At 36.9% G+C, this 27,490-nt stretch overlaps 1 protein-coding gene and 1 long non-coding RNA gene across 5 annotated transcripts in view; one reads left to right on the plus strand and one right to left on the minus strand.

Moving 5' to 3' along the window:
• Positions 1 to 23,970, plus strand: part of LOC128148341 (uncharacterized) — a 43,982-nt gene extending 20,012 nt beyond the window's left edge. Inside the window, exons 3-5 of the long non-coding RNA XR_008237262.1 lie at positions 576 to 628; positions 20,679 to 20,725; positions 23,543 to 23,970. This is a non-coding gene — a long non-coding RNA (uncharacterized LOC128148341). The remainder of the gene's footprint in view (positions 1 to 575; positions 629 to 20,678; positions 20,726 to 23,542) is intronic.
• The window catches only part of KCNT2 (potassium sodium-activated channel subfamily T member 2), a 172,220-nt gene that overhangs the window by 107,661 nt on the left and 37,069 nt on the right, over positions 1 to 27,490 (minus strand). For all 4 annotated transcript variants that reach the window (XM_052802059.1, XM_052802061.1, XM_052802062.1 and 1 more), the window contains exons 2-7: positions 19,241 to 19,320; positions 10,272 to 10,371; positions 7,228 to 7,284; positions 6,311 to 6,359; positions 4,349 to 4,408; positions 47 to 121 (exon numbers count right to left, since the gene is read on the minus strand). In XM_052802059.1, coding sequence (XP_052658019.1) covers positions 47 to 121; positions 4,349 to 4,408; positions 6,311 to 6,359; positions 7,228 to 7,284; positions 10,272 to 10,371; positions 19,241 to 19,320 — 421 coding nt within the window. The remainder of the gene's footprint in view (positions 1 to 46; positions 122 to 4,348; positions 4,409 to 6,310; positions 6,360 to 7,227; positions 7,285 to 10,271; positions 10,372 to 19,240; positions 19,321 to 27,490) is intronic.

Raw genomic sequence — 27,490 nt, forward strand, 5'->3', positions numbered from 1 at the left:
GCTATAAAAATGCAATGTGCAAATGTATTAATTCAAATATGTTTACCGTGATGATGAAAGGGACAGCATTAATTATTTCCAGGAGAAAGGGTATTCTCAGAATTTGTTCCCAGATATTTCCCTTCAAAGAAAAGGAAAAAAAAACCACCATGTCACAGTAGGCTTACATATAGTTCTGATGAGAAATATATGTGATATTCCAATGCCACACATGGAGTCTCTCCCACTAGCTGAATTTCAGGAAGATCATTCATCTCAAATTTAAACACATATGTCAAATGTGAATACAGAATATAAGTCACTCTGGCCTATTTTTCTTACTGTTGATCATAATGTGCCTCACAGGCAAAAATATATACTTTAAAATCTGTATTTTTACTAGAGCAGATCTCTGTTTCCATATGACCATATATTATTTCCCTGTTATGACCTAGTTAATAAGACAGCTTAAAAGAAGAATTCTAATTGCATTAACTAGTGAACTCATTCTCTCAGCTAATGAAGAGCTTTGTTCAATTAAGTTTTCTTTTTCTTCAGAGAATAATATGCTCCTGTTTTCTTCTTTGCATTTTTAGGTACCTTGGAATCATACATAGACAACTTATCTCTGCTTTTTCGTTCTTCAGAGGTTAGTTTATTTTTATTTTTACATGCACACTTACACACAGACAAGGAGTGACTCTTCATACAGGTAACAGACTACCCTCCTGGCAAATTCTTTTATCTGCAACTACTTCTGCTTCTTTCTCTTAGAAGCCTCTAAGTCTTTAAAATCCTGCATTACAATGCTTTAGCTTTTGACTGTGCCCAAGTTTTTCTTATCTTAATGCTTATTGTCTTTAAGAGTTGCAGAGACATATATCCAAAGGACGTGCCCTGCTCAGAAGATTTTACCATCAAATCAACTGTTTTGATTACCTCTATGCCCAGGTGACTGCCCTATAGTCCTTACTAATGTTTGTTATGAATGAAGAGCCGCTCTCTGTACATCCTTCTGATAGAACTTCATGGCAAAATATAAAGCAAAAGAGGAATGCAAATACGTTGTATTTTCCAAAGAAAAAATACCAGTTCATTTTCTCTTAATCTTGTTTTATTAGCCTCTGCATGTTAGTTACAGAGGTCTGGATATTTCTCTGTATTAATTCTAATCCTGCTATTAAGATATTAACTTATTAAGAAATAAGTATTAAAAAGAGGAAAGAAATTAAGTTAGGGAAAGACAGTAGTATTCTATAGTGAGTCCTTCCTTCCTTCCTTTGCATTTATCTTCTTTTATCTTTACTTGGTATTTTCTCTTTCCCAACTGTTTTGGAGACAGAAGTACGGAAGACAATCTAGTGCTTACTATTTGAATTAGGACTACAATATCAAAGTTCTGTATTTCTGCCACAAACACTTCAGTACATTTTAGGGCTTTTTGGCACTTGATCTTGCTTACATGAAATTAGAGGTCTTCCCACATATTTCAATTAAAGTGGTACTGATCTTTTAATCTGCTTACTGCTAGCTACAGGATGGGTATAATACTACTTCTTTTCCACATCTGAACAGTGACTGTGAATGATTACATGTTGCGATGAAAATCCATACATTTAAAAAGGAAGATATTTAAAATTCAGTGACTTACAGCTTTACTAACTCTGTATATCAAGACTCCATCATAGGTAATGCAATAACAATGTAGTATATGTCATGGCAATATTACAAGAATTTGCAGTACAGCATTGTATTTTCAGTTGCAATGACATATTAATCTTTCCTGTTAAAATAACCATCTGATATAACCACTGAAAATTAAATACAAGCCCCATAGCATATAAAATTCTTCTTCTATTTTTAACTTTTCACATCTGGAAGCCATTGTACCTATGGGGCAGGGATTATTGTCTTCCATGTAATTGTAATTGGTGGGAGTTAGACATACTTGAATGATTTTACATACTTCATGTGATAAGCAGCCCTGTAAACAGAAGTGAAATTATGAGACTGTAAGCTGAGGTTTTATTTGTAGGAATAATAAAATCAAAAGAAAATTTGATTTTCCCAACTGACCCATTCTGCATTTTCACTAATTTCCTCATTTTTAATGTTAAGAGCTTTCTTTTCTGCATTATAGAAAAGAAATGCCACATAATTTACTTGTTCAGGCAAAATGCCTGTGCAGATGTGCTCCAGGTACTTAGTGATGTGTGCAGGTCTAAAATTCTGGCTTCCACATACAAATGCATCATGTCTTCTGCAAAACTGCCTTTTGCAGTGAGAATGTATGGTACTGATAAAAGCAGCTAAGACTGTCTGTGTGCCAGTGATACAGTAGGATTGCCAGATGTCTGTGACGAGTTTTGGCAATGAAAATTTCTAATGTAGACGTCTTTCAGAATTTTGGCCAAGTGCAAACCCTCATGTAATGGGTTAAGCTGTGAGAATGCAGATTGTAAACGATTCATTCTTGGATCCAAGTGATCAGCAGTGTAATACAGTGCTACCTTCTTTGCATTCCTCCCATATAAAAGCAATAAAAAATGCAAATTCACTGTATCCTAGTAGCATGATATACTATTATGTCTTCACTATTCTGCATGTTGAATCATTTCTCGTATGTCATCAACCAGGCATCAGAAAGGTAAATTCCTTGGAGTATTCTCTTAAATGACTGCTTTATTTATTTTACAGGTTATTTGTGAAATCCTAGCAATGTGCGCACAAATGCAAACACAATCACCTTTTGCTTGTTGTTTTCTTCCTGGCTTGTCCTCTGACTTATGCCTAAATTGTAAAAGCTTTGGAAATGTTGGCATGAAATACGTAATCTGTCACAGTTTTGCACGAGCCAAGACTCTTCTGGTCATCCTGGCTGTGCATAAAGGCCTTACAGTGGGCAAAATACCAGCCTTCCTGGCTTCCTGAGACTGCTGTAAAACTGTGGTAAATGGCTCTATTGTGACACTTCCAGATTGTAACTAAGAGGGCAGGGCCAGAGGGAAGGAGGTGTTTGCATCAGGTGGATTGCCAAAGTGCATTTCAGTACTATTATTCTTCCTTACATTACTCTTATTCCCTTATGGGGAGTGGAAATACAGCCATCATAAAATTGCCTCAACTTCTGTGACAGGTATATGCAGCAAATCAGGATAGTAGAGCTTTACACCCATTGCACCCTAATAAGTAACTTCTCATGGGAGCTGACTCGCCGGTGTTTCTCTCATCTTCTGTACTCACTGAAATTGATGCAGACCACAAGCAGCATGGATAGGGATAAAATGCTGCCCAATAAACTCAGGAACAGTATAAACTGTGATTGCTCTTTACTGTTTTGGCACTGGATGTGTTAATTTTTGATTGTTTCTGCTTATAATTGATTTGCATTTGTAACACCAACACCTAAATAGTATATGCTACAAGGATTAAGAAGAATAACTTTTAGACAGTAGACAGTTTTAAGCCTCAGCATTATTGGGCGCTAAGGAAAACATTCATGCCATACTTGATAAGGACACTGAAGTACAACTCTCCAACTTCAGTGGTGGCTCTGATAGCTACTGAGTGTCAGTAATTCAAAAATTAAAAAAAAAAAATAATTATGCTCCAAGATACTTTTAGCTTTAGAAGCCAAGTCTTTTCATATTTACTTTGATAAATTATTTTAGTATTTTCCTCCTGAAGGTACTAAAAATGCAGAGCACCTAAAACTCACTAGGATAGCACATAACACAATGTAATGAAGAAAACTGAATAAAAATACTAGGAAAATATAACTTTTTAAGGAGAATGCAAACACAAAAATATATTGTATTCACACCAGATGATATCAAGGCATTTTGCAAAGATGTTCCAATAGCATCAGAGATATGGATAACACAAGTATGTAGGTATCCAGAATTAAAAAAAACAAAAGGTACTGTCTTGGCCTAGTTTTTTGGTGTGCAGTTTTAGAGACCTGAAACTTGAGTTATAGATACCGAGTAGCTTTGACATCAATGAGAATCGTGTCCGTTGCATTATGGATAGACATACAAAACTGTGCACTTGAAAAAGCAGTATCCAAAAATCAAGGTCACTTTTGAGAATGTGTTTTCAAATTACAAAGTGCCAGTGGACAATGGAAAAAAACTGAAATTTAATTTCTCAGTTCCACTCTCTAGGTATTAGTGTTGGCTCATAAATTTGGGAAACATGAACAGGGCTGCCTGTGACAATATGGTGTCCTCTACACATGTGTTTTTCTCAACTTCCTGCTTGTACATCAGTGTGAGCACAAATGCAGGCACATGAATTTTATATTGAAACATTTAACTCAGCTACTTTTTGTGATTAATTATGCCTAAAAGTAACTAAAAGTACTTACCTTATAGCTTAGATAACTCAGCAGCAGAGTTTCAAAGAGACTTATTAAAGCCACAGAAACCTTAAGTGATAAAATATGTGTATTAATATTGGCTTCTAAAGAATATATGACATTAAGCATTACAATGAAAAGTAAAAGATAATAAACAGCTTTTCCATGCATCCTCTGAAACCATCTCAGCTAACAGCATTTAGATGAAGCTTAAATATTGTTATTCTTCTGACTAAAAGCACAGGCTGTGACTTGAGTCCTATTGCTCTTTTCAAAGTGTAACACTCCAGAGAGCCTGCAGGGTGGCCTTCCCATGGTTTTTAGAGAGCTCCATACACAGTCTGTCAGATTGTTTCTCAAGTTTCAGTTGTCTGTTCCTAAAAGGTACCAAGATCTTTTCACAAGACAGAGAGAGAAGGAAGAAGCCGTAAATAATGGAAGTTAGTCAGCACTTTTCTGTAATAATGTTATGAATGTGTAGAAAAACAAACACTTTTCTTACTGTGTATAATTCAGAAAGTTGAAAACAACAAAAACCGATACAGATGAATCATTATTGATTTTAATATTTAAATGCAACTGAGCTCAACTTATAAGCCTTACTTAGATTTTATGTAGTTAGTGTATTATGTAGTTTAAAAATATTTTAAAAATATCAAAATAGTAAAAAATTAGAACTTTATACTTATTAAATAACCATAAAACTTCCTTAAATCCTTTGCATAGCAAATATTTGTATTTTAATGTATATTGTGGGAATATTCTGTCAAGAAAATGTAAAATTCAGCTGGAGCCTGACGTCAAACAAGCCTCAGGATTTCTAATTTTAAACTTACGCTCACTACTACTGAAAACTCAGAAGAGTGCACTATTTGCACTCACAATATCATTATCTAGAATTAAAAAAGATGCTATGAATTGCAAAATTATTAAAATATGCAATCAAAATATGCTATCAGTTTCTCCAAATAAGTATTATTGTTTTATATAAACTCAGGTTATATCTCAAATAAAAATAAATCTTTGTTTGCAACTATTGTATATATCCCACCATGAATGGTTGTGTATATACACACACATACACAAACACATATGTAAAAATTCCTATGTTTATCAAATAAACTTATTAGAATAAAACTGTAACAATCAGCAAATACATCTTTCAGTATTTTTTAATTAAACTGAATACAGTAATCTGAATTTCTAAGTCAAAAATTATTCAAACTGTGCATACTTTAAGCAAGAAATTGAAAGGTATTTTCATCAACAGATTCTTCCCTTAGTAAAACTGTATATTACATAGAGGTACAAACCATCATAATGGCATTGCACTAAGCATGGTGCAGGAATATAATGGTATATATAACCATTCTGGAAGCTGAAGGAACTCTTAATAGAAAAAATACATTTCACAAGAAGAATTCCCACAGCACTGTCCACGAGTAAAAAAACTGTTCCTAAAATAAGCAGGCTCCAGGACACTGAGGATTGAACCACAAGTTTCAAAAGACCTCCAAGACCTACTAAGAACTGACATAGTGCATCTTTTGTGACATACTCCTCTAAACATGTAGGCTTCTATATTACGAAGTAACTTTAGCTTTCTAGCGTAGAAAGCCCATGAAGCATGTCAAAAGCTAGTCATAAGCAATTATGAAATTTAAACTCATCATTAGAGCAGTGACTACCTGACTCAACAGAGCTTGGTAATTCTAAGAGAAAAGGCTATCTAATTCTACAATATTTTGTTTAAGAATTAATACTTCAGAAATACATATTAAAGCCATATAAATTCAAATAATTTAGCTCAGATCAGCTAATCTTTATGCTTTTGTTGTACTTGGTCATCAAGTAGATTTCTTTGTTAACATCAACTTTTCCAAGTATCCTTTAACATCACTAAAATGCTATAAATCAATATTGTCTACAGTTATTAAATGCAAATAGTTAAATCACCCATTTAAATATTACCTGTAAGCCCCATAAAGGCAAGCTTCGATTCACCCAAATAATAGGAGACCTGTTAATTATAAGGAAATAAATATGAAATTAATCAAAATCTCATTAAGTGTTTTGAACAAAATGAAAAGAAATTTGTACATGTAAATGGAAATTAGAGCAGCCTTATTTTAAAAAAAAAATTCTCATTAATAAAAATTTTAAGTCAGTAGTTAGCTACTGAGTATTGACATTGCTTGTATTTCTAATCCAAAGCCAATCATTGAGTTCCCATGGAAGTAATCCAACACCCAGTGACACTGAAATCTTTTATTTGCTTCAGTGGCTGCTAGTTCATCCCCTATGATTCCATAAAGAATCAATTTTTGGTTTTGATTCTGGAGATGCAGAGGAATAACTTTTTGTGGTAGGAAAAAGAAACTTGACAATTCTTTTGTGTGAACTTTTTGCTGTGTGTGTTAACGATATAAATGGTATCTGACTCACAGGGGCTGTCATACCTTGGAAAAACCTCATGTTGTCTTAGTATTTAACTAAACAATAATTGGCAATTGATACAGTACTACTGGAATCTGGCACACTCAATGGCACAACAGTTTACTGTTAGTCATTTACTGCTAGCCATATAATTGTTTTTTAAATAAGGGCATCCATTTTTTTTCAGCAAGGTATAAGCATTGATGGCATTCAGATCTTGTAAGAGCATCCAATCCAGCAGTTCACTTATGCAATCAGAGAAACAATTAAAATATCAAAGGCAGTTTTGAATATTCAGGAATACAGAAGTAATTGCGTGAGAGTTACGGTAACATCACTATTATATGTTAAAATGTCACCATTCCAGATGGAAATGGATTTGTCTTCCTGTTTTCCTCCCCACCCCACCATTATGTGGACTTTTGGTTTGCTTTTTTAAATTAGGAACTCACCAATCAATCGTTCCAGGTGTGTAGTTTTGATTGGAACAACTCCGGTTTAATTCCTTACTGATAGTTGTCATCCCATCCAAGCAAAGACCATTTTCATTAGCAAATGCATATGGGAACACAATTGTAAAAACATGGGAGGAAAGGGATATTAATTACAGTATTAAGTGTTCAATAAAATGCATGCAATAGTTTGAAACCCTAGGCAATGGATATAGACATTTTAAAAAGTAAAATAACTTCTAGAAAGTAGTTCTTGTATGTGTTCCGTATCTGTAGATAAAGGACTATGAAGCATTTCAGGTTACATTTTTTGAAGATTTATTTTCAAACATGTTCCAATTTAAAAACAAAACAACTGAAACAACACTTTCAAAAGCTGAACTATGTACACTATAAATATTGAAGATCAAGAGATACTAGAAATCCTATCATATGGATAGGCTGGGATAGAAAGAGCACATATACCTGCCATACTCTCAACAGGAAAGATTGCATCAAACTACACTTTATAACCTCTTGTGAGGATATGAGGAGGGCTGGAGATTCATGCAGCAGTAATTCAAGTAAGAAGCTGGTGACATCTATGTAAAAAAATAGCTGCTATGTACATGTGATGTTATCTTGCCTTGAACTGCTGGCACAAATCCTCCCTTCAAATGGTCATGTAAGGATGTGGGAATATATATTTGTGTAAATGATGAAAAATATCCTTGTTTATCTTTGACAAGGAAGGTCGGCAGAAAAGAGAAGGATTTGCAGACCACAGATTAGCAATAGCTATATTTTTACTGACTATGAGTGGGACAGGTGCTAAATGGTATCCATTAATAAGGATGCTTTATGTCTTAAACTCTTCCCTGTACACCCACTGTGCCTGAAGGAGTAAATGAAACATACTAACTTGCGCAGGCATTTCTGAAAAACAGGAAATAAATCTGCAGGGGGAGTCTGTGATGAAAAGCATTCCTCTCAGAACTGTCACTTTAAAAACACCAGGTGATAATGTTTTCTGTGGCCACACTCTCAGCACACCAAGTAGTTTGTTTCATCAGGCTGTGACACAGTCTCTAGAAAGGATTTTTTTTTCATACCACCACATTTGTAAGACTGTATTATGACAGTAGTTTAGGTATCAAGCCCTCAGGACCTCTACATGCAAAACCATTGACATTAACGGGGAACCATTTGGGCACAGGGCTGGTTTGTCTGGCATAGCTCCTAAGACTGGGGTCTTAGTGAGCATGCAGAAGTGACTTATCTGAAACTTCTCAGCCAGATAAATGTTATACAGAGATAGAACAAACTAACTTGTCTCTTAAATGTACCACAACACAATGTAAGGGAATAATATATATAGAAAATACAAATACACTCTCTGGCTGGTGAATCGTTAAACGTTTAGATCGAAGGAACAAGCATGTCAGGAAAGATCTGGGTAATTAAGCAGTCTGCAAGATGCAGAAAAGTCTTTGCATATGAATACAAAAGTATCAAAGTATGCCTGTGGCAGAAGTGCTTATGTTCTAATCCATTCTGCATACCCAGACATAACCTTGCAGCGTAATACACTTATTTGGGCTCACTAGAGTTCTCACAACAAAAGAGTATCAGCAGCTTTTTCATGCCAGAAACTATCATTAGCTGTAATATTTCAAGTCCCTGAGTTGCTGTGCTACTATGCCTAAATTTCTGAGGATGGATTTTCTCTTCTCCATCACTATTAAAGGTTTTGTGAAATCTTTACTGCTTGTTCCCTCCCTAAACATTTCCTCTCCTTGAAGGACATTCTAAGATACATGTGGAGTCAAAAAATAGTTTTTGCAGTTCTTGCTTTTCCAGGGAGATTTTTTTCTGGCCCTTTTTCAGATGTTCTAATTTCTTACAATAAATTTTGACAAAAAAAATTCTCAGATACATCTTCTGTACTTGCCATTCACACATCCTTTTCTCATGCACTGCTGAGTAAAGCCAATTCTTTAATTCACTTTGCTTTGGATTTGATTCTTGTAAAATATAGTATTTCTCCTGTGCACTAGCTTTTTTATAGTATTACCCTTATTAGATTTAACTGATTTTCAAATATTAAAATTAGAAGTCATAGTTTGTCCTTTGCCTAATATTGCGTGAAGAGTGCTAGTTCTATCATCCCAAGCTTAGTATTTTCATGTGGGCTTTTTTTCTTTCAGTATTCAAGGCCAACAGAATCAAATCAAGTGAAAGTAAGTAAGTCAATAAAATGTGGTGCTTATTGGCATTTAGAATTGAGAAGATTCAATATATCTGGGGCACAAATACAACTGAAGTACAGGATTGAATAAATTATAAATTCTTCTACAATTAGTGGTTGATTGTATAACACATGCGGGGAAAAAAAAAAGCAGAGTACCCCATGAACAATGTAGAATACCATACCAACAATTGTAGGGTGCAAAATCAGCATTATGACCATAGACCATAGTGAGTATAGAATGTACTTTTGGTCTCCCTCTCTTCGAAGTGTGTAGACAAAGCAGAGGGCTAGAAAATTATCATCAATGTCATCTACATGAAAGCTCAGTTTTATGTATGTGTCTGCTTTTTTCTAGGATCTGGGGTTTTAAGTAAAATTATTTAAGTAAAATTATTTAAGTAAAATCCTAAGTAAAATTATTTAAGCAAAATCCCCAAATTATTGTTGCATAAACTGGCAACCAGATATTTGCAATTTTATTTTCATAAATATAAACATAAATATGATACATAGCAATGTTATGTAATAATACAACCAAAAGATATGTTTGTACAACTATATCTGATGCACAGTATCTGAGTAAAAAGCCAGGATTATTTTAGCAGTAAAGTGAAAAAAGAATATTGTTATTTTAGTTCTTATTTCCATTCACAGTGTAAGACTAGTTTTATAATTCTTTCAGAACATCTGTAAGACATAAAACCAAACCTCTGTTGACAGAATATCAAACATTTATTCACTAAATTCACTTATTTCTTATAAGTAAGTTAAACAATGCTTTGAGAGCAGAAATAAAAAAAAAAAAAAACATTACCATCCAAATCCTTGTGTAGGATCATCCAGGAGCACACGAATTATGTATAAGAAACAGCTTAGTAGCTTGAGAGAAAAATTGAATAATCGTATTCTCAGACCTATTTTAAAAAGAAAAGAAAAGAAAACACAGAAATAAATTCAGGTTCTTTACAGTTTCATCCACTTTAAGGTAAAACTAAAAGGAACTAGAACAGCTATGCTGCAACAGAGCAAAGGTCAATCTAGCCAGTAACCTGTCCCTGATATGGACGATCGGCATATCATACAGAAGAACATGAGAATAAGCTTGTTGGATATACATAATACACCTTTCCAGCTTCCAGAAATCTCTGGGTTGGTTAAGACTCAGTCTGTTTTAATGTAAAGAACTACTCAGTCATTTGTTTGAAAGCTCTTCTATGCCATTCATCTTTCCTGATGCCATTCTTTGGGTCTTTTGTAGTTTTACAAGCCCACTATCTTGAAAAGGGAACAAGAACTACATATGGTATTTGAGATGCAAAATACAGTGACATGAAGAAGATATACTTTCAACCATAGGCAGAAAATATACAATGGCGAGTATTTAAATATTAATATCTGAAAGTCTTCATGCAGTAGCTTCTCATATAGAATATATTAATACTATCCCAATTTATAAAATATTAAACTGTAGTTATTTAATGTTGAAGTTGCATAATTATGCGTCCATGAATCAGGACATCTGAAAGTCATGCTGAAGGCACACCTGAACTGAATCAACAACTTGTTCTACAGACCATGTGAATATTGAAATGTTCTAGCTGAAAGGATATATCACAAATACTATTACAAAATATTACAGTATTTCCCACAAACATAGGTCTACTGCACAAAGACAGGGTTCCTTCAAAGGGATCCACTTGGACACTTGCTTCTATCACATGGGCAATTTATTTCAGTGCTAATTGGAGCCGTTATCTACTACAGTGCAACTTAATTGTATTTTAATCAGATTTTGCAGTCATTAGAAGATTAGAGTTTAAATTTTCAGTCTTAAAAATTTTGCCAGTCTAAATATTTGTATCTAACTCCTGGTTTTAAGTTTTTGTTCACTAATTAAGTTAAAACTGTCAGTTGACTAAGGTTAAGTGGCAGGGAGGTCACTTCAAGCATTAATTTTTTTCAGTCTTGTGAACTGAGAGTCCAATTCTGCATGGCTGAACCCTCCTGCCCAAAGCAGAATACCATTGACTGAGCCTTACACAGATGTGACTTCATTTGCACCTAGTCATAGTAAAGATAGTATCTTTTATTGTTGTGTTGCAGATAATGTTAGCAGGTCTGCTGAACTCAATATAATTACTGCTATCAATTAAGAACTCCAGCTTCATTATGCATACCCAAAGCTGTGTGCATACATTCCCTTTTAAGGAAAGAATCATAATTAATTTACAGTACTATTACATACTTTTTGACTTTACTCAGTCCTAAGATGAAAATGAACGCCTTACAGATAAAACTGATAAATCACCTTTTATATCCACTAGTTTCTCTCCAAGTAAAACACAATCTACAGCAAACACAGAAAAATAGAAAATAGATTCTTAAATATTCTACCATGTAATTGCTGGAAGAAATCTTAAAGTTTATTACACAACACTGCTTACTACTTTTAACTGTGACATTGCAGTTATCACACGAGAACTGGAGAGACTTTTACAGCATCTTGTCATCTGTAAACTAGGGGTTAAAATCCTGTGAGAATCCTGTGAGAAGTCCCACAGCTGTTATTGGCAATTAGGTTTGTGAACATTAACCTAGTGATTCCTGCTGTCCTATCAAGAGTAATTAGCCACAGACTATTTATTTCCCAACATGAGTGAAGGGGTTGAAGTAGTAAATGGATTGAGAGGCTGTAGAAGTTGAGTTGAGTTGAGTTGAGTTGAGTTGAGTTGAGTTGAGTTGAGTTGAGTTGAGTTGAGTGTGTTGTTATGCTATTATTTGATTAGGAAGAACCCCAGTACTTTTCTTGGACAATGCTATGACCTTTTTTTGCAGCTTTTTTGAACTGTAGCTGAAGAAACATGAATTGTTTGTCTGTACTAGCCCGTGTGTAGAAGTCTCCTGGAGTATGAATGGTTGCCATAACAACTAGGCTATTACAACAAGAAGAGTAGATAATGTTAAAAAAAAAAAAAAACAGCAAATGAAAAATCAAAAAAACCCACCTAACCACAAGCAAACAAAAAAAGTCCACTAGGATTTCTTTTCCTTACCAATTTTGTGTTGTCTAACTTTCTTAGATAAGTACAAAAGCCTATTGTTTGTTTGTTTCTTCTGGTTTTTTAGCTCTGTAAATGTTAATGTTGGTGTAAAACACCTCTTTTTTGCATTGATAATGGCCTGGTTTCTCATCATCATTTGAAATTATATGTTGGTTTAAATGCCAAAAGAAAATTGTGCTTTTCTGATTAAAGACTACATCAATACAAGGGACCCATGCTCCTGCTTGCTGCCCTAAACTCTTAACTCTCAAATCTTGGTCCTGAAAGATCTAGAACTACTTAAGTATTCAAGTTCCATAGATCGATTCCAGGCTATGCTTCAGGCCCTGGATATCTCTACAGGAATGTGTTTCCCACAGAATACAAGGCAGGGTTTTCACAGAACACATGCTTTCGTCTAAGGGTTCTAGTTAGCATAGATACAGGGTGCATATCATGGACTGGGTTATATATAAAGCTTATAAGGCAATAGGATAGGCCTTGTACCATACGTGATTGGGTCTGTTACTACAATATAAATACGGAAGCACAGGCTTCAAGTCTATCCTATTTCAGAAGGTCACCTCTCCTAGTTCTGTATGCCTCAGCCTTTAGAAACAGCATGTGCTGTCAGAGGGACCATATTTAGTCACCCCTGCTAAAGGTTTAATGATTAATGTAGGACTGCCAAATAAGCATTCTCTCTGGTCAAAATCTTCTGTAGCCTCACAGTTGGGGATGTCACCTGTGAGTTGGAAGAAATGTATTTATTCCACCATCATGGAGATCTAGGATTTCAACTATGGGAAGGAGGGGACAGTCACTACAGAAGGCATTTAAAATAGGCTTTCATTTATTACTCTGTTACAAAGAAAGCATTTCATATTTCTGTTTGCTGGCTGACTACTTATGTCCTCTACTTTACATGCTGTCAGTGGATCAACATGGTCTGCTTGACTTAATTTCTTTTTTTCCACTCACAGCCAGATTATTCAAGTAGCAGGGTCATTTGCGCAGAATATCTCTGTTTTGACACTGGTGCCTGGAACTTGTATTCAGCTACATCAATCACACACTGTTATCCAGTTATGTATTGTTTAATGATTGTAATTTCACTGTGTCCATGTAACCATGGTGTTACATCCTTTGTTTCTTTAAAAGAAGAAATTGATAATAACAGTTCAAAATCTGTTTGTTTTCTGAAATAAATATAACTGCGTCAAACATTCATGTTTCCTTCTCAGTTTGAACAAGTATTTGCTATTTTTTGCATGCATTTTTACGTACAGAGTGATAAATTATACTTCACCAGTACTGACTGTGACTTTCTGACTGTGATGCTTCCCTTACAACCATTTTTTGGAGATTAATCCTCTGATTTAGAGAACTGATCTAAATCAAAGCAAAAGTAACAAAGATAGCAGCTGAAGATCTTACAATCACCTTCCATTATTCCTTTCTTGTAAGTCTCTAAGATATTTTTGGTTTTTAGCAAAATCACCTCAGCTGCTGGCTTTAGGAGTTGGATGAAAATATACTGTTAATAATTTATATCCTGGTGATGGTTATCTTTTATTCCCTCTCCACTGAACTGAAACTTCACTTATTTTTTCCCTTTGAGACTTATTTCAGGCTGTGATAATGCAGTGTGTGATCTTGGCAAGTGCAAGCAAGTCATACCAATATGTCATCTTTTTCTTTTTTTGGGGGGGGGGGGAGGTACGCTGGCTGACACCTTTGTAAAATGCTTTTCATGCATTCGTTGAACTTGATTAGACATTTACTTGCGGAAGACTGAGTGGAAGCTAGGTTGACATTAGACACAGATGAAGGCTTGTTTTATCAGTTTATACAAATACTTCCAAAACCAGAATAATGAATGAAACAGATGATATTTCATGCTACCGGTCTGTATGTGGTTTTGATCAGAACAGTATTCTGAAGAAAATTCATATGAATTCTAGAGTTGACTGCTCTGGTTGACAAAACCACTTGATATTACATTCTGATGTGTTAAATTCACTTGTGAAGTCTTAAGTATTAGCAAAAACTGTTGGTGAACGTGTAGTTTGATTTGGTTGTACTGTCTGAAAATTTGCTGATACTACTGACCATTATTTTCTCAATGATAGCAATTACATCTTTAGTATGTGAAGGAAGGTTTTCAATGCCCTCGCTGAACACTGACTAAGATCTAAAGAGCAATATCTTTATTCATCAAATCCCTGATACCTCTGCGCAACAGAATCCTCCAATTTCAGTGGAGGATTGAATGAGTACACTTGAATGAGTAGCAGGTACTATCTCAGCAGCAGGTTTGGGTTTTGGAGATTGTATTTTAGAGGATTCTGGTGATTATTTGGACAGGAACCAAAATCTGCATAAGCAGAAGGAGTGTTTGACTGAACTTAACTAATACTGAATGCTTTGGTTTGGGGATTTATTTTTTTCATTCAGTACAGTAATAATTTTGCTGTATTTCCTATTTGTTTGTCCTGAAAATTGCCTTGGCTAATTGTTGGTTAAGCTTCTTGTATCATTAGAACCAGTAGCAGTGCTTGGGTAACCTGTGGGATTCTAGTGGGAAATGGCATGCCCATACCATATGCTGCTGTAAGTACAGTAAGCACCCCCATTCTCCAACTTACTTTCTGTGAACTGGCTGCATAATTCAACAACAGATAAAACAAGCCTCATCTCTTAAGAGTTTTCTTTGGAGCCCTCTCCTGAGGACCTGTCGGGAAAAGAAGGTGCCCATAATGACAGTGTCTTTACTAGATGTCTACAGGAAGAACTCATTACTGTATTTTCATTCGTTAATCAAAAACACAGCATGCTTCTACAAAATTTACCTCAGCTCTGTATGGCATCACCGTGTAGGAGAATTCCATCAGAATCTGTATTTTTCCAGCAATCATCAAGCAAGCCAAGCAGGAAAATTCTTGTGCTACTTGACTACAGCATGAACCCATCTCCAATAGGATGAATTAACAGTTGCTTCCCACTCTCTTGCTTATTTCAAATAAACTTCCACATCATACCTCTCCTTTGGACCCATACATCACACTTACCCAATCATAACCTAGCACAGATGTCCCAGTATAGTAATTTATGACAAGTCTCTTAATGTGCTTAGCCAGAAGGCTATGCACTTGGCAAAGGAATGGCTATGAATTCATACTAATTAACTAACTTCTGGTTTAATTTTTGTGCTGATGATCATAAATGTATCTATTTTTAGATGTACAGAGTCTGCAGTTCTGCCATCAAAATATGTATCTGTATATATGTGTTTTTTCTTAATCTTGTTAAGATCTAAGTAGGGAAAAAAATTCTTTCACTTATCTCAAGCGAGAAGGTACTATATGGAACCTTCCTATCTTACCAGTGAAAAGAGATTTACAGTGAGCCAAGTCATAACTTTATAGATGTTCTTAGTAAGTAAACAAGACTGCATCAAACCCTTGTTTTGTGGACTAGATCAGGAACAAAAAGGCTATTATTGCTTACAGCTTCCCAGACTGCCTTTCTAGCCAGGAGTAATACTCTTTTCTAATTTAGGATGCTTTTTGTGTTTTGTCTCTTAACTCCATTACACATACATCAACAATGTCAGAAGTCAAAGGCTATAAAGATATAAAATACTTAAAGATGTGAAGTCACAAGGAGAAAAGTAGAAGAGAACTAAAACCATTTTAGAAGTTGTAGTATAATTAATCACATTTAAAATGTAAATTTAGTTAAACTCATTTACCTCTAACAAGAATCACAGAGTGGTTGAGGTTGGAAGGGAGCTGGTTGCCCAGGACTGTGTCTGCACTGTTTATTAATATTCTCTATGGAGGGAGACTCCACAACCTACATACAAAAATGTATGAGCAAAAACTCATTCTTTGCAACACAGATTTGTAAACATAAGTAAACATAAAATGGAGTATGAAATTGTTCTTCACACATCTCCTTTCTTTGTTCTATGCATACTGAGGTTTTGTACACATTCTTTTCATATTGGCCTAAATGCAGCAAGAGAGCTCTAAAGTATGCTAATACAGAATAAGAAACTTATTTCAAATAAAAATCTTCATTAGAAAATAAATTTACCAACCCAATCTAGTTTGCAGCCCAGAAAGCCAATCATATCCTGGGCTGCATCAAAAGAAGTGTGACCAGCAGGTCAAGGGAGGTGATTCTCCCCCTCTACTCCCCTCTTGTGAGACCCTGCCTGGAGTACTGTGTTCAGCTCTGGGGCCCCCAGCATAAGAAAAACATGGACCCGCTCCAGCAGGTCCAGAGGAGGGCCACAAAGATGATCAGAGGGCTGGAGCACCTCTCCTATGAAGACAGGCTGAGAGAGTTGGGGTTGTTCAGCCTGGAGAAGAGAAGGCTCCAGGGAGATCTTATAGCAGCCTTCCAGTACCTAAAGGGGGCCTACAGGAAAGATGGGGAGGGGCTCTTTATCAAGGAATGTAGTGACAGGATGAGGGGTAATGGCTTTAAACTGACAGAGGGTAGATTTAGATTAGATAAAAGGAAGAAGTTCTTCACTGTGAGGGTGATGAGGCACTGGAACAGACTGCCCAGAGAAGTTGTGGATGCCCCATCCCTGGAAGTGTTCAAGGCCAGGTTGGATGGGGCTTTGAGCAACCTGCTCTAGTGGAAGGTGTCCCTGCCCATGGCAGGGGGGCTGGAACTAGATGATCTTTAAGGTCCCTTCCAACCCAAACCATTCTATGATTCTATGAGATGTATAATAATGTGAAAAAACCTATGTCCCATCTGAGGTTTAGGAGAGAAGATACTCTGAAGGCTATCCACATCATTTACTAGCAGAGGTAGTCCTCTCCTTTCTATCCTATTTAGGCACCCGAATTGAGATGAATTTTCCCCTGTGTGTCTATGCAAGTGTAATAAATAAAGCCTTCCCCATGGACGAACCTCCCGCAGATTTGTTAAGCCTGATTCTCCAGCTGGAAACTGGCAAATAATTCCAAAGCCTAAACTGAAAATATCAGTTATTCACAGTACAGTGCCTTTTTTTTGTTGTTTGTTTAGGGGGTTTTTTTTTTGCTTAGGGGAGTATTTTGCTTATCACACCTGGAAAGTTAGAGAAGCTTAGCCAATAAAAAGATCATGTTCTGTAATGTTAAACTAGTATTTATTAATACTAGCTCTTACAGATAATGTCGTGGTTTAACCCCAGCCAGCAACTAAGCACCACGCAGCCGCTCACTCATTCCCCCACCCACACAGTGGGATGGGGGAGAAAATCAGGAAAAGAAGTAAAACCCGTGGGTTAAGAACAGTTTAATAGAACAGAAAAGAAGAAACTAATAATGATAATGATAACACTAATAAAATGACAACAGCAATGATAAAAGGATGGGAATGTACAAATGATGCGCAGTGCAATTGCTCACCACCCGCCGATTGACACCCAGTTAGTCCCCCAGCGACGATTCCCCCCACTTCCCCATGGGACATCACATGGTATGGAACACCCCATTTACACCACTTTGGGTCAGCTGCCCTGGCTGTGTCCTGTGCCAACTTCTTGTGCCCCTCCAGCTTTCTTGCTGGCTGGGCATGAGAAGCTGAAAAAGCCTTGACTTTAGCCTAAACACTACTGAGCAACAACTGAAAACATCAGTGCTATCAACATTCTTCTCATACTGAACTCAAAACATAGCACTGTACCAGCTACTAGGAAGACAATTAACTCTCTCTCAGCTGAAACCAGGACAAGATAGAAGATCTTACAGTCTGTCTTATTTTTAAACACTTGATCTAGTCTCTCAAATTTTGTTTGTCCGGGGTTTTTAGATTGGGACACCGAAAAAGTAAAGTTCTTTTCCTCCTTTCTGTCCTTTCCCAGACACAAAGCCATAGAACCATCTTCACTGTATCACAAAGGCCAAAATGTATTCTTTCTATTCTAAAAGCTTTATGTATAAAGCTATTGTAATTTTAATTCTTTACAGGTGTAGGGCAAATGGAGGTAAATTCAATCCTGCTACACAAAGGAAAATTGAGGTCAGTTACTGCTCTTCACAGCTACGAACTCCACTGGTCTAATCAAGATTTGGTAATATACAATGCTTCCACTCCTGTGCACTACCTGCATGGATGTATATAAAAAGATTAATATCTTAGTTCCTCCGCATTATTCTCTTCTATGATGGCCTATGAATTTAAGTGCACATGTCAATGAAGATATCGTTAAATCAGACTAAAGACAAGGACTATATTTCTGAGGTACTACATTCAGGAGAAGGAGGTACGTCCTCCCCATTAGTTTCCTTTCCAAATTGTTTTCTTTTAGTACAGATCAGGTTTGAAATTTGTTTAGGAATACTTAATAAAATTGAACACTTCAAAAAGCTAGGTACTTCTGCAGCTTTTTTTTCTCCAGCATCTTAGAGGCTCTTTGCTTTCCTAGACATAAGGTCATGACTTGTCAATGAGCTTTGCAATGTCAGATCCACACAAATTAGTCAACTTGATCATGATACAAAAATAAAATCACGCCACTAAGTATTTGATCCTACAAAATAAGTATGTTGTTTTTAAGTTTAAATAATACTTTTTGAATTTGTTTTGGATATTATGTAAAACTGACTCCTTTATGGGGCAAAATTTTAGGTCAGAAGAAAATTAATGATAACTTTGCTGTTGCCTTCAATGGAATTGGATTCTACTCAACGTATCACAATTATGCTTGACAGAAATTAATCCAACTGCTTACTTGATCTTTGGTTTTTGATGAAGAAGAGCTTTAGTCTCTCTTTAAATGTATTTTCATTCATATAGAATTCAACTTGCACCCTGAAATATAAAAGGAAGTATTAGGATTGAATATGAAAGATAATAAATTATTTTAAAAAAAATAATTTGTTTCCCTAATCATCTGTTCTTTATATATAACTGGAGGAATATATAGAGAGTGTTCAGCCAAAAGCTCACTTGGATCTGAATCACTAATGTTAAAAGATGAAAAAAGAAAACAAAAAACCCCCAGCAAACCGAAAACTTAGTTTATCCCCTTTACATGCAGAATCATTTTCATATTACTTGGACACTCTAGACTGCAAAATCAGAAGCATCTATGGTTTTGGTATTTTGATTGGAACACTATTCTCATATCTGCATCTTTCTAAGGAAGATTTCCTTGATGGTCAGGTTAAACCTTCCATCTCAGTTTAACTCCCTTCTTGTAAAATTGACATTTTAATGATTCTTCTTTTTTATATCTTGTTCACATCTCTGTTAAGCATTCGTGCCTCAGTTAAGCTTTCACTTGTTTGTGTTCACCTTTAATCAAATGCTCACGCACCAAGCAAACCACCCTCTCTGAACTTTGCTTTTGTCACAATGAAATACTGAGATGTGAAAGCAAAATTATGTTGCAATCATACAATATCGTACAGAAAATAACTCCCCTTCCTGACTATATTAAAGCAACAGTAACATCTTTTTTTCCTCCCTTCTCCCCAGATTTGCCAAGATGTATTTCATGTTTCTGTCCCTCAATTCAGTCTGAGCACAATTCATGCAATAATTCTACAGACTAGAAGAGAAAACTGTTGCAGGGGCTGGCAAGGGGGGGAAAAAACATGTGCATTAGTTGTATAAAAAAAACTTAGGCCATTCCAGAGTCGTGGCGCTGCACTGCTTGCTGCAGGATGAGTGCAGCATTAGTTCCATTTCCACTGAAGTGCCTGCTCTACCCAACTGACTGGATCTCCCTCACCAATCCCAGTTCTCCTCCAGCAATGAATCACGGTACCCCAGCACAATTTCTCTGCCTTCCTGAGAAGTCAGTCCTGTTTGAGAACTGTTCTACTACTGCTGAAGTGACATCATGAAAGTGAGTTGCTTCCTTACCTGTCACTTCTCTGTATACCTCATGTGTTGCAAAACTGCATATACCTTTTCTGTTCATAAGCATACTTGATATTTATTTGTGCATTTCTTTCTAGCAGTCTTTCATCAAATGACTGTACTTCAGTTACTTGTTCTTATATGTACTGTCATATTTTTCAAGCAGGAGCCTGACTTTAGTTTTTCCCTTCTTGCATGGGAAGCCATTGCTGAAACAGTTTTTGTATAATCTAATGTTGTCTGTAGTCTCTCGCTTCCCCTCAAAAAATTGTCTAATACCATACATTTCTGTACACTTACAGAATTGGAGGATTATTTAGTTGTGGGCCCAGAATGGATAGCATCTCAGGTAATGTGACTTTTTCATGCTTGCTTACTTATTACCAGAAGTTTAGGAGTATCACTTTCTAGGACAGGGTCAGCATGTCATAAAAAGAAGGCGCGATCTGACTCACTCACTGAGGTCAGTTAATTATAGCTAGTCACTTAGCTTTGGTGTGGTTTCTTGTAGTATTCCTTGTAGAATGGATAATTACACTGCTTCCTATTCAGAGGAAGCAAAAACATAACCGTATTAAGAATCTATATTGGAACTAAGCTCTACAACTTAGAATCATAGAATCATTTAGGTTGGAAAAGACCTTCAAGATCATCAAGTCCAACCATCATCCATGCCCACTAAACCATGTCCTGGCATATCTTGTCTACGCGCTTCTTGAATACCTCCAGGGATGGTGACTCAACCACTTCCCTGGGCAGCCTAGTCCAATGTCTGACAACCCTCTCAGTAAAGAAATTTTTCCTAATATCCAACCTAAACCTCCCCTGCTGCAACTTGAGGCCATTTCCCCTCATCCTATCTCCAGCCACCTGACAGAAGAGACCAGCACCCACCTCACTACAACCCCCCCTTCGAGTAATTGTAGAGAGCGATAAGGTCTCCTCTTCTCCAGACTAAACAACCCAAGTTCCCTCAGCCATTCCTCATAAGACTTGTGCTCCAGGCCCCTCACCAACTTGGTTGCCCTTCTCTGGACATGTTCCGCCAACTCAATGTATTTCCTGTAGTGAGGGGCCCAAAACTGAACACAGTACTCGAGGTGCGGCCTCACCAGTGCCGAGTACAGGGGAACAACCACCTCCCTGCTCCTGCTGGCCACACTGTTCCTGATACAGGCCAGGATGCCGTTGGCCTTCTTGGCCACCTGGGCACACTGCTGGCTCATATTCAGCCGGCTGTCAACCAGCACCCCCAGGTCTTTCTCTGCCGGGCAGCTTTCCAGCCACTCTTCCCCAAGCCTGTAGCGCTGCATGGGGTTGCCGTGACCGAAGTGCAGGACCCGGCACTTGGCATTGTTGAACTTCATACGATTGGCCTCAGCCCATCGATCCAGCCTGTCCAGATCTCTTTGTAGAGCCTCCCTACCCTCAAGCAGATCGACCCTGCCTCCCAACTTGGTGTCGTCTGCAAACTTGCTGAGGGTGCACTCAATCCCCTCACCCAAATCATCAATAAAGATATTAAACAGAACGGGGCCCAACACCGAGCCCTGAGGAACACCACTTGTGACCCGCCGCCAATTGGATTTAACCCCATTCACCACTACCCTCTGGGCTCGTCCACCCAGCCAGGTTTTCACCCAGCGAAGAGTACACTTGTCCAAGCCATGAGACGCCAGCTTCTCAAGGAGTATGCCATGAGAGACAGTGTCAAAGGCCTTGCTGAAGTCTAGGAAGATAACATCCACAGCCTTTCCCTCATCCGCTAGGCGGGTCACCTGGTCATAGAAGGAGATCAGGTTGGTCAAGCAGGACCTGCCTTTCGTAAACCCATGCTGACTGGGCTTGATCCCCTGCTTGTCCTGGACTTGCCATGTGAGTGCTTTCAAGACAAACCGTTCCATAATCTTCCCCGGTACCGAGGTCAGGCTGACAGGCCTGTGGTTCCCCGGATCCTCCCTCCGACCCTTCTTGTAAATGGGAGTCACTTTGGCAAGCCTCCAGTCCTCTGGGACCTCCCCTGTTGACCAGGATCGCTGACAGATGATGGAGAGCGGCTTGGCAAGGACCTCCGCCAGCTCCCTCAGTACTCTTGGATGGATCCCACCTGGTCCCATAGATTTGTGAGTGTCCAGATGGCGTAGTAGGTCACTAACTATTTCCTCCTGGATTAAGGGGGGTATATTCTGCTCTTCATCCTGGCCTTCCAGCTCAGGGGGCAGAGTACCCTGAGGATAACTGATCTCCCTATTAAAGACTAAAGCAAAGAAGGCGTTAAGTACCTCAGAACTTAGAGAATTTTGAATTTATTTCTGTGCAATGACACGTTTGACACAGCAGTAAGAGCAACCCCTATCCTAGATGAGCTTTTCTGCCCTGCCTGGCTCTACCCCTTCTGTGGTAAGATCTTTAAGCAGTTGGCATTTAAGACGAGGAACCCACCTACCCTTTGCTGTTTAAACTAAGAGTACCGGCAACTGGGTATTTCAAAGAGCTTGGGGATGTCCTAGAGGAATGTCCTAGAAACTGCCACCAAACTAGAGAAAAAGCCCATCAGATGTAGAGCAACTTGTTTCTGGGCTTTTATTGAACTTAAATACAGACTAAGTGTTGTCCTGTTCCAGACTGCAGGAGTCGTTGCCATTAACAGAAGTACAATTTAGATAGTTGGTAACCTTAAGCCAAGTTAAGGAAGCATGTTCAGGTGTTAACTGGTAGGTAAGCAGGTTTGTGGGGGGCCTGAGCTCTGCTTCTGTTCTTGTCTGCACATTTCCCAAGGTACTTACTGTCATTAATGCAATGACAGTTTTAGTGGGAAACATTTCCCATGATTTGGCAGCTGCCACATGCTAAGTGTATATACTTAATCTTCAAGGACATATTTCAGTAGGTAAACAGAGTGGCACAAGCTACTGAAGTAAGGGATGTCATTTAAAAGGTGAACAGTATTGGTAATCTTTTTTACACATTTTAAACTAATCTCTCAGATTTTTCTGTAAGAAGATTACAGTAGTCACTTATCATGAAAGAACAACATGTTAACAGTAAGCCATGATTTAATGATAATGAGGAAAGAGGATGTGGGAGCTAATCACCCTCCTATCACTACCACTATGAATTGCTCTGATGATAGCCTTCTAACAGCTGTCTACTTCTCTTTCCTTAGCAACCTGTGCTCACAACGGATTGGAATTCCACAGTGCAGCAGTTTCCATGGCAAAATGGATTATGAATGCTGCTAATGCCACTTCTGTGGCTCAACTCCTCCTTCTCCTGACTTTTTTAAAACTTAAGTAAAAACCATACTGGCCTTCTACATTTGCAGGAAATACATTATCATGCATCTATAACCAATGTACACTTTCATGATACTCTGGCTATGAGGCAGAGAATATTTCACTTCGTTTCTTAAAGGTTACTATCTACTAAATAAAGCTAAGAATGAATGGCTGAAGGAGCCACTGGCAGGGATAAAGACAGAAACCTCCAGATACTGTTCCTTCCCAATACTCTGCTCTTTATTTTTAGGGAGAACACTCATTCTACTTGAACCTTTGTTGTAATCTTTTAATGATTAAAGTTTTACCTCAAGTATTTGCTCTTTTCTGCATTTTTCCCACTATGAAGTGTAACCTAGAAAAGGAGTATTTCGGGAACGTAACAAAAATAAATTCTGATCCTCACTTGCAATATTAAGATCATTTAGTAGTAGTGGCGGTGGTAGTAGTGGTAGTAGTAGTAGCAGTAGTGAAGGGCTTGAACAAGTTTTTTTCTGGACTTAATTAAGTTAGTAAAGATGTTTCAAGTGAGTGAGTGAAATTCATTGTCATATACTTATATAAAATTTGATCATTCTGTTGCAGGATAAATACTAGTTGGAATTTGATTCCAAGCAAATGGTTTTGATGAAATGACACACATGCAGTACAGGGTGACAGCATATGTGTATGCAGATCATCTAGCCTATGGAATAGGTTTGGTTTTGTTCTATATTTCTAGTCTAAGTAATTTAAAAGTGTAGTTTAAACAATTTGTGCTTCATGTTTTTTATCTTCCTGTAAAAGACATTGTATTTCAGTCCACCCTGGCCAAAAGGAAATCAAGCTGAAGGACTAAAACACTATTCCTTGACAATGGTTACTGGGACAGAAATGTCTGATGAACATAAGGATTTTGTGTACGCAGTCAGTTTATTGCTTCTTTTTCTGTGTATGTGGTAGACATTGAATATTCCATGAAAAGCTGCTTTTGGAAGTTAAAGAACACATTTTACGCTTTACTGACTCTTGCTTCAGCTTTATTGAAAATGCATAAATTCATTGTGATATATCTGTGGCAAAAGCAACTGAAGTTATAGGACTCTCTTGAAAACACTGTGGGTTTTTTAACCTTCTTCTTAAAATTAAATACCATTAATAGTGGTCTTCCCTAGTTTAAACCCAAAGAACAGTGATGTCAGTGGAATCTTTCAAACTATAAGAAGCATCTTGAAGTACCCAAAGTACAAGTATACATTGTACTCTTCTAATTCAGTCAAGATGTAATCTGAGTAGTACATTTTAATGTAATACAAAGTATAGCAGGAAAATACTAATTCATGCCAAGGACACTAATGCAAGGCACTTCTCATAACTGTAAATCACTGGGACCAATCTGTCTGCACTCCGGTTACGTAACTAATTTTGTCTGCATTTTTCCATTGCTATTTACAATGTCATTCTAACTCCATAACCACACTTTACTATAGTAACAATATTACCTTGCACCCTCAAATCTACAAATAGTCTTTCTTTTGTGTTAGAAGATAGCAGATTTGGCAGAAATAATCCCTTCAAAAATGCAAGTATGAGTTGGATTTCTCACTACGCATGTACTAAGAGCTGTAAATGTTTATGCTTACTACTTCTTGACATTGGAATCAAGAAAAGGTGTTAACTGTACAAATGGAGCCAATCTGACAAAAACTACATCGATTTAATTAAATCCATCTTTATGGGAAGGGACATTTCATGTTTTTCCTACAGAAAGAGCCTTGTAATATAGACACAGTATGTTTTTTATTGGCATGTGCCATCTGATATATGTGAAATCCTGTTAGATTTCAAACCTGGAGGTTTATTATGTAGATAGGTGCTTAAAAGTGAAGTATCTGAAGTGTTAAAGTGAACTGCTATTGTCAGAGCTTATTTTACTGCAAAAAAAGAAAATTGGCATTTTTTTCTAATAGCTTTTAATAAAAGATCGGTGTATTTTAATGATGACTGTCTTGAGTAGCAACTCTTCTTTTTGAAGTTTTGCAAGTTCTGAAATACTCAGATCTCTGATTTGTTTAGAGCTTCACAGAGAAATGGTCATTTAACTTTCCAGGCCTGCTTGTTCCATCAAAATCAATATGACAGATCAAGACTGCTTGTTGAATGATACCTCATCATATTGAGCTGAAGGAAATGGTGGTGAGACCAGTACTTTTCCATTACTGGTTCTTAACTTGCGGAGGCCTTCTATTTGTTTCTGGTAGGAAATAAGTCATCAGTTGCATAGGTCATGATGAACACCGAACAGATAAAGTTCTGAGTTTTTCATTTCTTCTCCATGCTGAAAGACAGCACCCCAAAACAAACGGTAGTAACTGGGGAAGGCAGGGTGCTCATTTCCTCCCACTTACTGGAAAGAGAGAAAAGATGCTATTTCTTCTGCAGCCTCCTAATTCAGTAGTTCATTCTTGCAGTGTGAGCATGACATGAGAGAATTGCAGAGATCAGGCCCTCAACATTTTTCTGGGTACTTTATGACACAGTCTTTAAAAGCTATGTCCTTACTGAAGTCGTTTGCCATGCACTATGCTGATGAAATCTAATATTTGCAATATGGCCCTGCATTTTCTTAAAGATGACTTCTAACAAGTGTAGAAGAATTAAAACTGACAGGTATAATGTCTTTTTCTGATAGGGGGTTTTATCTGTTTATTAGGAATAAACCAACAAACACTTTCAAGATCTCTGCAGAACTGTGTTCGTGTAGTATTGTCTTGTAGATTCTTTATAATATCCAACATTGTGAATGTACATGATAGAACACAGGTTCCATACCTTCTAATAATTGCCTTGTACTATGCAGTATTACCTATTATCTCTTTATTTTTCCAAACTAAATTCTCACAGTACTCCTCTAGAACAACTTATGAAGTATGATTGTCTGGTTCAAATTTGAACTGTCATGTAACAAAGAAATGTTTGGTCATCTTAATACTTAGAGTGTATGCTACGACATCTGTACCTGGGCGTTTCCTTTGTTCTTTTCTTTCTATGAGTATATTTATTTAGAAGTTACCTTCTACATCAGTGAATCTGAGTTAATCTACCTAATGAAGTTTTTCCAGACATACCTACATTCACTTGATTATGTAATTGGATGTTACCATAACTAATGGATTTATAGAGCTCAGGTGTTATCAATGTCACCATAAAAATTCTCTGTACTAATGAAGACAAAAATAGCATGAACTGAGTTCAGCTTAATCACAAGTTACAGAATAAAGGATCAATGATGCATAAATGACCTTGTAGCTTAGAACTGTATGTGTGCTCAAACCCTTTTTGCTGTATCTTTCCAACAAGTGCTGCTTGATTCAATTGAAACAAATCCAAAACAGCATCAGAAAACAGGCCAAACCAAATTTTTCAGGTTGCACAAAGTAAAAATTTGCACCTGCAATCACAAGAAAATATTTTCTATGCAAAAGCAAACTTTTTCTTTGCTTCATTGTTCAAAAGCCAAAATGCTAAAAATTTCAGCCCTTAATTTACACTTTCTTCCTTACAATTTAAATAGTATATGTGTATCTATACTTTTATGTATATAAATACAAATATATTTTAAAATCTGACTGCGAGCCAGCTTCACGTTCCTTTTTACAATCAGCTGCCTCAGTTACATAAAACTGTCTTCATGAAACCTATACAGGTTCATGGCAGCAATTTAATATTACAGCAACAGAGGTATGAAATGGCATTATTTTTCAAACTTTTCTGTGCCAAGTATCTTCATTTTTTCCATTCCTTTGAGGGAAAGATTTTTAAGGGAAGGCTGATAGCAAGTGACTGAGACTCAGTGG

This window comes from Harpia harpyja, chromosome 11 (genome assembly GCF_026419915.1).
Source record: "Harpia harpyja isolate bHarHar1 chromosome 11, bHarHar1 primary haplotype, whole genome shotgun sequence".
Taxonomy (NCBI): Eukaryota; Metazoa; Chordata; class Aves; order Accipitriformes; family Accipitridae; genus Harpia; species Harpia harpyja.